The sequence below is a fragment of the Oncorhynchus masou genome, chromosome 9, assembly GCF_036934945.1.
Source record: "Oncorhynchus masou masou isolate Uvic2021 chromosome 9, UVic_Omas_1.1, whole genome shotgun sequence".
In the NCBI taxonomy this organism is placed as follows: domain Eukaryota; kingdom Metazoa; phylum Chordata; class Actinopteri; order Salmoniformes; family Salmonidae; genus Oncorhynchus; species Oncorhynchus masou.
The window spans coordinates 68,450,107-68,464,992 of record NC_088220.1 but is presented as its reverse complement, the minus strand read 5'-3'; the positions used below and the strand labels follow the sequence as shown (position 1 = coordinate 68,464,992).

General features: G+C 40.6%; 1 protein-coding gene across 1 annotated transcript in view; it reads right to left on the bottom strand.

The window, feature by feature from the left end:
• LOC135546544 (Friend leukemia integration 1 transcription factor-like) overlaps positions 1-14,134 on the bottom strand; it is a 38,374-nt gene extending 24,240 nt beyond the window's left edge. The window contains 6 exon segments of the mRNA XM_064975056.1: positions 1,758-1,961; positions 2,719-2,845; positions 2,848-2,875; positions 3,234-3,445; positions 11,393-11,481; positions 14,005-14,134. Of these exon segments, the coding sequence (XP_064831128.1) occupies positions 1,758-1,961; positions 2,719-2,845; positions 2,848-2,875; positions 3,234-3,445; positions 11,393-11,437 (616 nt within the window). The 5' untranslated portion in view covers positions 11,438-11,481; positions 14,005-14,134.
• Between the last annotated feature and the right edge of the window lie 752 nt (positions 14,135-14,886).

Genomic DNA, 14,886 nt, shown 5'->3' with positions numbered 1-14,886 from the left:
GCCATTTTGGAGAAATGGGGTCCAGTTTTCCAGTAAGGCTGTATCATTGTCTGGCGACTGTAACATGATGACTACGGTGACAAAACACAGTGAGTCATTTAATTTCCCTTGGTTCGGCATACTCTGTTCACATCCAAAAGCAGGGGCAATGCGCTGATAAACAGAGACTGAAATGTCCGTGCTATTTAAGCCTCCTCTACACTTTATGAAAAACCAATCCAGGCAAAAGACCAATGTAAAACATTCAAAGTGGGTAAACCACGTTTTCTGGCATTCTCACATGGCCGGGTGAACGAGATTGGACGTATGTCAATGCCAGAATGCAGTACACACTGGCTAATGGCAGAGACAGAGAACTTCTGTTCTGTCATTGTTTGTTACCACACTGAGAATAAAGATCATTGAGAAACTAGCGTCCTACTATCCATCACTGACATATACTGAAAAAATATATGAACGCAACATGCAACAATTTCAAAGATTTTACGAAGTTACAGTTCATATAAGGAAATCAGTCAATGGAACCTATGGATTTCACATGAATGGGAATACAGATATGCATCTGTAAATACTGTAAATACCTTTAAAAAAATAAGGGGTGTGGATCAGAAAACCAGTCAGTATCACGTGCAGTGCGACACATTGCATAGATTTGATCAGGTTGTTGTGGCCTGTGGAATGTTGTCCCACTCCTCTTCAATGGCTGTGCGAAGTTGCTGGATATGGGTGGGAAATGGAACATGCTGTCATACACGTCAATCCAGAGCATCCAAAACATGCTCAATGGATGACATGTCTGGTGTGTATGCAGGCCATGGAAGAACTGGGACATTTTAAGCTTTCAGGAATTATATACAGGAGGCCGTGCATTATCATGGTAAAACGAGGCGATGGCAGCAGATGAATGGCATGACAATGGGCCTCGTCAGGATCTCGTCACGATATCTCTGTGCGTTCAAATTGCCATGGATAAAAAATAATTGTGTTCATTGTCCGTAGATTATGCCTACCCATACACTCACCGCAACCATGGGGCACTCTGTTCATATATATATATATATATACATAAACTTTATTTAACTGGCAAATTAAGAACAAATTCTTATTTACAATGACGGCCTACCCCGGCCAAACCCGCCCGATCACGGCCGGTTGTGAAACAGCCCGGGATTGAACCAGGGTCTGTAGTGATGCCTCTAGCACTGAGATGCAGTGCCTTAGACCGCTGAGCCACTCAGGAGTAGACGTTGTTCATAACGACATCAGCAAAACGCTCGCCCACACAACGTCTGCGAATGTGAGGCCGATTGGACATACTGCCAAATTCTCTAAAACAAGACAGCTTATGGTAGAGAAATTAACATTCAATTATCTGGCAACAGCTCTGATGGACATTTTTGCAAAAAGCATGCCAATTGCACGTTCCCTCAAAACTTGCGACAGCTCTCGCATCGTGTTGTGTGACAATACTGCACATTTTAGAGTAACCTGTTATTGTCCCCAGCAAAAGGTGGACCTGTGTGATGACCATGCTGTTTAATCAGCTTCTTGATATGCCACACCTGTCAAGTGGATGGATTATCTTGGAAAAGGAAAAATGCTCGCTAACAGGTAAAATTTGAGAGAAATACGTTTTTTGTGCTTATGGAACATTTCTCTGATCTTTTATTTCAGCTTCTGAAACATGGGACCAACACTTCACATGTGTTTATATTACTGTTCAGTATAGATCAATTCAAATGGCTGCCAGAACTTACTTTCCCTGAGGTAATTGAGATGAGAGAGTAGGACTTCAGCGTTGTACATGGTGGTCAGTCGGAGGAAGTCGTCCTTGCTCATCTTACACAGTTCCTTGCCGTCTGTGTTCTGGAACATGGCCGTGTCCATCTCCAGCAGGCCGTACTCCTTGATGGCCCACTCTAGCCACTGGCGGACATGATCCTGAGACCACAGCGACGGATCTGGAGAAATACAAGAAGACAGAGGTAGTGTATACAGCACGGGACAATCTAGTCTTTTCACAGTGATTGAGAATGCATTTCAAGATTTGGTCTCATAATTATTTCCAAATGATGGCTAATGTATCCATTCGTTATTTTCACTTGTTTATTTAACTAGCTATTCATTCATCCATCTTTCAGTGAATGTATCCGACCCATCCTTTCCCAGATTGTGTCGCCTATGAAATACTTTGATGGAGTGAAATCATACACCTGCATCTATTCTACAGTATATCTGATGTACCATCAATCGCTTCCAAGACTGACAGAGAGTGTTTCCCAAAGCATTTATCCCTCATAAATAATACTCTGTAATATGTGAATCAATTTGCCAATGTAAAGAGCTCTTTGACTGAACAGACCTCTGTTGCCTGTACGTGTTTATCCGTACTCCCATGAGTAAACTAAAACATGACTAACAAAAGCATCAAAGAGCCTTCACCCGTGACATAGCTAAATACATCCGGGGCTAATAAAAACATTTCTACAACATCAGAAAATGTATGCCAATTAAGAGCATGTTTATAGGCCCTCCATTTGACTAGGAAGAAAAATGACTAAGAAATAAACGTTTCTCACAGCCTGGAATGTAGTTATAGTACTTATAGGTCTAGGTATTGAGCAATTAATAACATCGGAAATAAAGAAAAAACAATTTGTTATTTTCATTCATTATAAAGAAATACCATGTGGTTTATATTATAGAAGTCATTGTTACCTGCGGGGACGATGACTCTCCTCTCATTGGTGGTCATGTTGGGGGGCGGAGCATTCTTCTCGTCCATGTAGCTTCCGTAACTCATCTGAGATGTGTCATTGCCCCCCACCAGCTTGTTGCATTTACCCCCACACTGCAGTCCACTGGGGACTCCCTGCTGCACAGACACACAGTGTCCGTGTCAGAGAGAGACAAGAGATCCTTATATTGGCTCTAAGCAGATGAAAATGGTTTGCAATATAGACCAACCACAGGGCCAATGGAGCAGAGCTCGAGCTAGCCCAATGAAATGTAAGTGTCAGGTGAGTTAGTGGTAGATGAACAGGTCACTTTCTGCAGAAGGTGGACAAAAATCATATTTAACTGTGCACAAGCAATTGTTATGATCAACTATCATTTTGAATCTAGACTAATCTAGGGAACATCAACTCAAATCAGCAGAGACGAAGACATACTACGACAAGACATAAGAGCTGGAGTCTAGTGAGATGGACTGTGCATACTGCTGAACATACCTGGATCCATTGATGTGGTCATACTCTCTCTTGACGTTCACTCGGACTGGCTGGTTAATCCACTCTTGCTGAGGGGGTAATGGGTTGATTTTGTGGGGCTGGACGTAGTCCTGTGTGCCAGATGCAGTCATGTCTGTCTTGGGTAGAGGGGCAGCAGCAGCGTAAGGAGGCTCAAACAAGGACTGGTCTTCACTCACCACTGACAGTGCCTCCTGCAGGCCAGAGGAGGAACAGGTTATAGCGGGGCACCTCTAGAACAACAGAGAGAACCTGTGATCTCACAACTTCAATCTCTCACTTGTTGTAGATCCATTTTGTTTACAGTAATTATGTGCAGTTATGTGTCATATCGCAATCTGGCATCCAAAGGGGTTTGTGTATACAGTGATTGGGCCTATGTAGCAACTACGGCTTCCTGTTGATGTTACCATGACTTCAAACATGACTAAAATCCTGATGACTACTATGCACAACAAGATCTCGTCTGCGTTTTCCTTCCACAGAGAAGGAACAGCAGATGAAGAATCAACAGGAACAGCAGGGGGGTCAGTTCTACATTGACCCCAGTACAGTGGATCCACTGGAAATCTCCTCTGTCTGTGTCCACGTGTTCTGTCTCATGTCTGGTAACTGATGCATGGAATACATATCAGATCTATCATTGCCAGATATGTATATGGGCTAATGGGAATACAATACTTGCTATTCCAATGATCTGACATGCAACAACCTATACACAGAGCCAAAGAGATGTACAGTATTTATGAGACATGCGGGTAAACGGCTCTGCCTGTATAGACTGTGGCAGCCTTTTAGCTAAATCCATTTTAAAACCTCTGTTTACTATGAATGAAGGAGCTGGTGAGTTCTGCCTTGCCTCAGCTCTGTCAATGACACATTTTAGTGAAACAAAGCAGCAGCAACAGAGACAAACTGATCTAGAGTAATTACAATTAAGCTGTTTCAAGGATTAGGCTCATGTCTGACACACATCTGATCTGGTAGCATCTGATGTCACAGATTACACAGATGTCTGTAATCTTGAGGGATTATAGATATTTTAAAAGATAACATCCTAGATCAAGACAAAGATGTGCCATTAGCACAGTTCTTACCCCGTCGAAGAACAAAGTACTGTATGTACGCATCAAAACACGTCTGACTGTTCACGAAATAGCAACCATGGATCAAAAAGGCTACAAGGGCTAGATTTCAGAAATCTAATCAAATTGTATTTGTTATATGCGCCGAATTCAACAGGTGAAATGCTTACTACAAGCCCTTAACCGGAGCCAATGAGTCCTAACAAGTGAAAAAGGGAAGCAGAGTTTGCCCTGTGGACTGGAGTTGCAGTGATACATGCAGTAGCCAGTCTGCTGTTTACAGCCTGTGTACTCATCTCCTGAGAAGTCTAATCTTGGGATGGGGATTTCTATCTCCACCGCTAATCAGAATAATACGGCATATTCACATACAGTACAGTGCTTTCCAGCAAACTAATGCTTCAATGTACATTCACTAACACTGACTGTATGTGCCTGTAATGTGCCACCGGTTCTAAACTGACCAAGGCGACAGCTTTTAAGGCCATTCATTGGGAGGGCTGGATGGATGATACTCTGTGACAGCATCTGATAATGCCCTCAGAGTTGGACAGACATGCCAGTGATTTCATCAGTCAAACCATCATAGCTGCACACTAGCAGTCTGGTAGCCATATGCCCTATCAGAGAAGTCTATACAGAAGCTAGCCTGGTCTGTGGATGATATGTTGAGAGTAGTGAGGGAATGTCTCACTGTCTCCTGATAAGGGCAGCTCTGCTGTTTTGGCTGTTGCACGTTACATTTACACTGACATATCAGCATGTGCCTATCAAGATGACAGGTGTTTTTTTTAAATAATGTGAGTGTATGCACTTCCAAACAGACAATCTAACACACCAGTCTGAGTCTATTTGAAATGTGTGTTCTTTATCAATGTGGAACACACACACTGCCAATGATAAGGGTGCGACAGAGATAAAGTTCATTTATCTACACTCATTGATCTACACTCTTCTCTCCTGAACATCTTGTGATAACATCCCTTCCCACGTAGGCTATTCAAGTAGCCCACAACATAATATTCACTGCGAACAAACAGAAAGGCACTCCAAGCCTTGCATTCTCTAAATGATTTAAAGTACTTTTCAATGATTATGTGGTACCATATGATGCCATTATGAACTCAACATAGGTTAATGTTGTTCACAACCCTCATTCATAAACTAACAGGTCTTCCTAAACTCTTCTTGGGAAACTGTGACAGTGGAAGCTGCCACGTGCCTGGGCCACCACAGATGCCTTACAGCCAAACGGCCTGGATCACAAATGCCTCACGATGCGTGCCAGTACCAAGTGCCAGTACCCAGTACACCACTTCCATCCAGACTGCACACGTCTATTGTGTCCTCCACACACACCCATCAGCATGCGATTCAGGAGGCATTCCTGCCCTTTGTTTGAGGAGGAAAGGGAAACCTGTCAGGAAACCAGATTGTGGAGAACAGGAAGCTCTCATGGCTCGATAACCCCCCCCTTTTGATGAGTAAAGTCTGAATACAGTTTGTAGCCAATCAAATACACACACGGATACATGCACAGTCCTGATACATTCATAATAATATATTCATTATTGCTGTTATATTATTGTTATATAGTCATCATTGTTATACATCATCACAATTTATCAGAATATTAACAATCGTTACACAAGGCCTAAATGTTTATATTTGTGCATGTTTGTGTATTAAACAATCACAAACCAGTCGGGTGAAAATTATTTAATATGAATTCAATTTTTCTGTGCAGTCAAAGCTTATACCGTTCCAAAATTTACACCACACCCAGCCGCCACTTCAACCACACAACCCCGCTTCTTTCAACATCCAAAGAAAACACATTGGCAGAACAATACGTTTCCATGGGTATTATAATAGCCCAGTTAGTTAGAAATAAGAGCAGAATAACTATATTTGACAATCGGCTATGTCTACTCAAAGTCAAGACACAATTCCGTGGTGCGAAATGCAGTGACCTAACCATCAAACATCTGCATAGCCATGCATCTGGAATTTCAATACATGGAGGACCGTGCTTGAATACCCGTCCCTCAAGACTAAAATATGAGCGCTCCCTATTATGAATGCCCTTTTGTGTTCAATTTAAGTATAACTACCCAGGTAAGACTATGAGCCTTTTATTATTCATGAATTACAAGAAGGAGATGTGCAGTTTTCGCTTCTAAATCACTCCGTGATATTTCCAAATGACATTCTGGCTATTGATATGGCTATTAAAGATGGCAAGTGTTCAACACTCGTTTTACAACCGAAAATATGCGTTAGAAAGCTATGGTTTTACGCATGGATTCTACTTCCTTGTACACCATCAGTAACGTTTTGAACCATGAACTGTGAGAGGATCCCCGGGCACCGTGCCACCACAATTGCGCAGCCACATCTTTGACACACCATACCTTACAAAGAAACGCACTTTCATTTAACCGCACGGCAATATCTCGCCTACATATTGCGTAATCCCTAGCCAACACTATTTCAACTGGAGACAAATAATTGTTCTCCATTTTGTTATATAATACATACTTTCCACTGAATAAAATTAGCACTTTGTTTAGTTGCAGATGTGCATCTACGCGCTCGTTCCAACATTGAACGCATATATCGAGTCTAAACGTTTCTTATCCAACCAAAGCTTATTTTCCCTTTCAAAGTTTCCTAACGGAAAAGGAAACTTCGGGATAAATAGGAAAAAAGAAGGACATCTGGTTACCGCTTTCGGAGCAAAAAAAACGTTCATTGCCCAACATTGTAGACTACTGCTCACAGACATAGCAACTCATGCTAAAAGGAGGCGCAACTCCGAAAAGCAAAGCTCTCACAAATTCGTACACCCAGTCTTCCACCCTTACCTTAATAGTTCCGTCCATTTTGCGCAATTTTCAGCGAACCCCAACAATATTCCAAACATGACACGCTCCTGAATTAATTCCAGCCCCCGATATGTCGCAGAGAGAAAGAGACAGTTACCGGATGGTTTTTTTCTCTACATTTGGGAAGTGAAGTCACCGCTTTTGAGAAGGAAGCTATGTGTGTCACTGCAAGCCCTGCCTTCATTGCAGCTCCAAAAAGCAGGATACTTGTCCCAAAGAGATAAGCAGGGAAAACAATTGCGTGTTTCCCCCGCTGTTAATGTTTTTACTCTGAAATATTTACAGAATGGTTGCCAGCGTTGTGCACATGTTGTTGTAGGCTATATTTGTGTCATTTTTTATACAAACGTCACAGACACTGGCGAATGAGTTTGTTTCAACAATTCCATCAATATACATGTATTACGTTAAATTCATTTGCCGATGGAAAAGTAATAATTTAAACTGGTATAGACTGGTATGTTATTCCATAATGTTGTATAATCTCCTCATTGCTTTTAATACAATGCGTCCATTCCCCCCCCTTGATTTGACTTTAGCCTAATTCATCCCCTGCTCTTTTAACATCTTATATTCGCGTTTCCACTGCGAGATGGAGATATAAAATAGAGTTTCACTTTCAAAGCAGACAGATGTTTTCCTCGAGAGTGCTGATGAAATTGACTGTAAATCAAACCAAGAGGAACAAGAACTTGAACTACCTGTGGCAAGGGTTGATGCTCTTTGTTATAGCTTTCCAAGCCTCAGTGACGTTTTCCTGAAACACCATTAATAACATCCAAGCACGCAGCGCCCCAGATCAAGGTCCGCTCTACACGTGTGCGTCTGCTATCCAACACAGTAGGGAATTATGATGGATTGTAGGCTTATATTTCCAAATATTGCAAAGGGGAACCCCCTCTCTTAATATGTTTGGAGTTTAGTTCATGAATAAATGTGTGTGGTTTTCATTCATGTAATGATGAAGTATACCTACTCCCATGATATGTTATTACATTGCTATTACATGTTATTACATTATTATAGGCTTCTATTATTATTATTATGTTATTCTTAGGTCTAGGCTGTAGTTGAACTTAGGTTCCTGGAGCCATGGACAAACATCTCCTGTCCCCACCCCCAACCATTTTTCCTCTACCTTTGGAAATTGCCCTCATCAATTCAGACACAATTTCAGCTCAGATGCTAGACATGGAGCCAGCTCTGAACGTGACCAGACCAATAGGGCTCTGCCTGAGGGAGCGGCAAGGCCACAGAGCGGCCAAACCGAGCCTGCGCTGCTGCGACTGACAGACGGGCCGGTCTGTCTGCCCTCGACTTGGGGGTCTGTTGCGGGAGAGGCCCCCTCGAGACCACCACATCTGGATCCTGCTTGGGGTCAAGGCTTCTCCTGCCTGAGGCCAGTTCAGCTTCGTGTAATTAAGGGAGACACCTTGTTTAACTATTTAGTGGCCGTAACTTTTTCTAATTCAACATTCCATTGTTTTGGTTTTGTATTGGATTTCGTTCATTTTAGTTCAAAATAAAAGTAGGGCGAATGATGTCATGGTATAATATTCATTATAGATTCCATCCATTTTAAACCAGTTTGCAATAGCAGAGGGCAATAGCATGGCTTAACTTTTAGAAAAGAATAGATGTTTATTATTTTAAATAGCCTATTGACTAGTATGCCTAATAGTGAATGTCTGTCATTTTCTGGGCCATATAAGTAGGCCTATTTCCAATATGCCTAAAAACCCGTAGAACGCTAACACAATCTTGTGTGATTTGTTGACACCTGAGGTTACTTGAGGAATAATGTGACCAAACTCTGAAATCACCTGCCAATATTGATTGAGTTGGTCATAGAGGCACAGTAAGCGAGGCAAATCACACAAAAAAAACAAAAGACTAAGTAAGAGCTAGGCTATCGCTAATCAAATTACTCACGCCTTTACGCACGAAACATGCAGGTTTATGCAAAGAGAAAAGCTATCCCGGGTTCCGCCAAGGCCATAATGAATACTGTGGTAACAAACATTTTCGGAGGCCAATAAGCAGATGCAAGTTGGTTTATACAGCGAACCACATAACATCTGGCTTGACGATGAAACTTGACAGCCAGACATTTCTTACTACGAGCTGTGGGAAGCCATAGCTCCTCCATTGGACAATACTAGAAGTGGGTGGATACTACTAGTTTCAGTTTTTAAATAGTTGCCCTTTTGCTCATCGTGAATTTACAGCACTTCACCACTTCACTTGCTTACAAGTGCGCAAGAATAGCCTATATAGGCCTAAACATCTCCATAATGTAACCAAATGATCTAAGAGTAAATCATAACGGCGATGATTATGCCAGTATTATTACAAATATTCATCATAATTATTAGTCAAGATTAGCCTACCGAAAGAGGCTTTTGTTTATATTATTCGTGAACAAATATTCATCAATAAAAGACCAAACAAACGTTAGGCCTACTAAATTCCACTTCTATAAATTAATTTATGTGACAAACCTTTTTGGCCTATTATTTTAACCACTAGGCTTACATAGCCATAGATATGGATCGGCCATTTAAGATTGTTCATTAGACTTCAGAGTTCTGGTAAGCCCCTTCCCTCTCTCGGCAAAAAGAAAAACAAGTAAAATACTCAGGGCAAAAAGCAGAGACTGCAGCATACAAGACCTAACTGTCTGGTCCCTTGCTCGGGGCCATAATTAATTTGAGATTTATTTTTATTGGAGAGCTCGAGCCTCGCCTGGCCTTAACCTAACAAAACAAATGCTAGACCATGGATTCGCTTGAATGAAGCAGCATATTTATTTAAAATTTGCCTTGAGGCGTGCCTGGTTCACATTCTAACCAATATCTTGCCCGAAAATGCAAAATAATTAAATGAACGTTTCGATTAAAACGACGGCAATGCGATATTCATTGACCTGACCTACTTTGTCTGAAATGTGGGTTGCTTAAGGAATCTTAAGCATTCAGTGGTTAACCAAAGAGTACTTCGCACAGGTTCTTGGATTGGTTTCCCAGTCATTGCCCCTTTGTCTTATTTAGGGAGCAAAAAGGATAATTTCAAAACACATTTTCTCCTCAAACATTCCTTGCTGTTCAAGTCTCCCAAAACAAATCGTGAATTGTTCAGAGGACTCAAGCAATGTGGCCAGTGAAATTAAGTCTTTCTGCAGAGCGCTACAAACGTTATGACTGTATGAAAAGAGCCCTTATATGCAAAGGGAAATAAGTCGCCAAAACATAACAAGTCACTCTTGGAATATTTTGATTATAAAGATATTATGAATGGCTTGACTAAGCACAATTGTTCATTTTCTTAAGCAGACATGCTCCGCCTATATGCAATTGGTCTTCAACCAATGATCTATGAAAGATATGGCATCACATCTCCAATATTATTTTATAACAGCCTGGCTCACATAATAGCCTGCCGAAATGTTTATGTGTTATGATGAGCACTCAACAGGCAGAACAATGACAAGGCATATACACTCACACAACACATTCCCAGAAAACATGACGTCTGCACGTACCCTGATAGTTTTCTACAGTCAGATTATGGCATGTCCGGGATTGGGCAGTTTAATGTAGGATTTAAGATTAACAATGGGAATGCATATTTCGTTTCAAACAAATCGTCCCAAGGCCTACACATTGTCCGCTTGCAAGAATTACAAGCTGTACCATGTGATTCAATGCACAGAGTTTTAAACCTGAAAACCAGATGTCCACTATTTGCTTTGTTTACATTCTTTGAGATTGTGGCGGAGAGAGAACAAAAACTGCATGATGTCAAATATAATAATGTGCTATACCGGTCCCGCAAAGAGATTAAATCAATCTTGATGTCCAGACAGATTAACAGAATCACATTTTACAGTAGACTACCATACAATGTTTGAATACAGGACTATTCTGCAGAACGGTTATAACATGACAACAACAATGGAATAGAGAGAGGCAATTGTGCCAATATTTAATTGATAGGATACCTATTCAATATACCTCTCATATTATGCGTAGGGTAGGCATACCGATAGAGATTTTAAAAATGACAACCAGATGCAAATTATTCGCAAAGTATCCTCATGAATATAAAATGAGGGAGGACCCAGAACGTCCACCAAAATTACCTGCTCGAAGAGACGATGTTGTCTTACCTTGACATAAGACGAAGTGTCAGGCACGGTCTGAAACATGTTCATAGAACCGAGAGGGCCGAGAGGTGTTCAGCAGTGTTCAACGGGCCCTGGGGAGAGTAGAGGAATATTAACACAAAAAAAGGGAAAAACTGAAAGAGTGAAATATATTCTAAAATAACAATGCATTAAAATAATTATAACACAAATAAATAGATTGGTAAAACATATTCATAATATGCTAATATTCTGCATAACAATACTTATAATAATGTGCATATTGATCATCAATTGTGGTTCAATGCATATGAGAATAATTCATTATGTAATAACAATGTAATGACAAATAAGGCCTATAGTGTGGAGAATAATACATGTTATGTCATGCCAATATGTCACGTCTAAATAGCTGTGATAGCTATGTCTGATTGGTGGAAGAATGACTCCGCTTCCTATTGGTAAAATAGCTACAGTAGGCTTGACGTAACACTGGGATAACAAACTTTCCTGACCACTGACCACTCGTTCAGTAATGCAATCGACCATCAACAACCTCTCATCATAATGGACTAGCATCCACACAGCCAGCATTCAAGCTTCATTCATCAATTAACTCATTCTTCTTCGACTCTTTTGTTAGTTCATTTTTTATGTTAAATTAAATATGCAAACTTTTGTGCATTTTCAATGGCTGTGATCTCCTGAAAATATTCCCTTCAGGCTAACAGTCCAGTTTTCTGCACTCTGGTTGTTTTCAAAAGAGTTTTGTTTAGATCTTTTTTCAATTCGCCCGCAAGTAAAATTCTTTATTTATATAGACTTTAGCCAAGTCTCCAAGCCTCAGACCACATATTGTGGTTTCAATTAAATAAACAATTTGAAAACCTTTTTGCATTCGGAAGCCTTTTGCTATTGTTCATGCTGTTGTGATATCAGGGTAAATTATGGAAACAATTATCAATAACCACCACAGCTAGAGAGCGATCCCAGGACCGCGCACGAGCACCTTGCGGTTTGTGAATTGCGTTCCATTCCGTGCAACCACTTCCACTGAAATAAGGAATAGGTCAGATTTGGTTCGTAGGCCCACTGTAAGTTATTGGACACAGACTTGATTCATTCAGACATGTGACCTTCCTTGCGGTGTTGTTTCCTTCGTCACATATTTGGTGGCGCAATGATAATCTAACAACCAATCACATATTATCATGCATGATACCACTGTTCATGATGACCAGAACCACTACTATGGTTGACTGACTTTAACTTTCTCGATAGACAACCCATGTGGAGAAAGCAGGGCAGCAGAGCCCCAACCCCAACCCCCATCACGTTTCTCCCTAAAGCTTACCACATATTGAAACACTTTTCGCTTTAATAAGTGCAGTTTACAAAGTCTAGGGTGAAAGGGCAGCTCGAGGACGGTGTCTTTAGCGGTTCCCTCGGTGTGCAATTATCAAGAAGGCTGGCACATGCAGCATTTAACATTCCTAACATCAAGCAAATTACACTGAGACAAACACTGGTCTCCAGAACGAGTGGATAATGAAAACGAACTTTTTATTGTCAGTGCAAAGATTGCGGCCAAAGACTCATTAATTTCGGCTCACATCCACTGACAGGAGACATTCACTGTCATTGTGAAAACGGGGAATACCGAAAGGTAAAGTATAACTTGTCACTATAGGCCTAAAATGCATTGTGCAGGGCCCCCAAATCCACAGCGTCATTATGCTAAAAATAATCACATGTTCGAAATACGATGAAAACAAATGGACCACTATACATCCAGAATGCATGTTATAGCAATCTCTAAACAAATAAATACATGTAAAACACACGGACTGACTAGTGTCTGATCAGATATTTTATAGGTCCACAGTCACATATTTTATAGAATCCTTTCACGTTTGGCTGAAATGTTTTGGTTATTGAATATCTGCCTCAGCACCGGCCACTGATACATTATCCAAGAGGCTGATGATCGTGGCACGATTTATAATTGTAGGGGACCAACATGTTTCGTATTTTCAGCTCCTGTAGGCAAACTTTAGGCTCGCCTCATAAAGTTTCCCAAATGCATCCAATTTCTAAATGGTAAAAGAGCATAGAATTCCGCATATGTAGCCAATTAGCCGACTCGCGGCTCAGGAGGACTGTTGAATAACTGCAGTGACTTTCCTCTGAGACAGCCCGTGGACTGGAAGCCTCTAGTGTTACATTTTAAGCATATTACCTTGTACGAGAGCTTGCATCATACATGAGAACGAACTGATTTCCCCTAATCTTTGCCCTTCTTTCTAACCCCAGTTTTCACTCATCAAACAACCACGAAAGCAAGTTATATTAGGACAAACTAAAACACATGACTTGTAAACGAAAAATAAACTAAATGTAATTTTTATCAGATGATAGCCTGCAAAACATTTGTTTAATCTAAATGGAAACCAGACTGGCATTGAATCTTGATAAATTAGATAGTTTTATGAAAAGGCAGGCTACATTAATCCAGAATTAGTAAAAAAACAGTGGAATTGATTTATGGTCACCAAACACACAGCATACACAGAGGTTTGTGGCTGGTTAGAATAGCCTACGGCTCGCAATCTTACAAATGTAATTTCCTCACTCACCTGTCGTTATGTTGTCAGTCGTCTATTATTTCAGTTTAATTATTCCCCAATTTAAATAATTTGTCCCGTCTATTCAAAGTCGTTACCATGGATGACAGTAAGTTATTTTGAGAAGGTGTATGGAGCGCGGGGTGTATGAATGGGAATGTTACTGTGATGAGAGAGCCGCCAGTCGGCAACCAATGGGAAGTGAGTGAAAAAACTCCCCTTGGGTGTAGTGTGAGAGGGAGCCGGAGTTGCAAGTCAAATGAACCATGAAATAAGGAAAATCTTATAGGAAATAGGAACAGCGCCATAAACAAGGCAAATAGTGAGAGGTACTTTTAAATTGGAAAAATAATAGGGCCGAATGTCCTTCCGCCGCCCTTTCGTGGGATATTGAAGGCCACCAAGTGTTTTTATGACAAAATAAAAAGGCATTTCTACACACCTGTCCATGTAGGCTATGTTTACGTTATGAATACAACAGGACATCGAGTGAACTTTTGTACAAAACTTAAACAAAATGCTTTATCAAAGGATATATCATGCCAACCTTGAAACCACAAATGAGATCTTAATAATATCAATCATATGAAACCGTTTCTGTTTGTTAAACATAATGTGTTATTTTCAAACACAGAAAGTGATAACAATGTCTGATTGAATAAGTTATATTTCCTTTTACGTGTTTACAACAGTACAGACCAATTGAATTAAATGTAAAACCTTTGAAAAAAATCTAAATTTCTCTTATTTTACTTTGAAATGCCTCCAACAATGGAGATATTCTTGTGACAATTCCCGCATGAATAATTGCAGTCATAGCAGGATCCGCGCTTCGTGGCCTCCTGACAGAGACACGTGTCTCCTGTGAGTTTGTTTTTCCTGTTCAGTTGACCC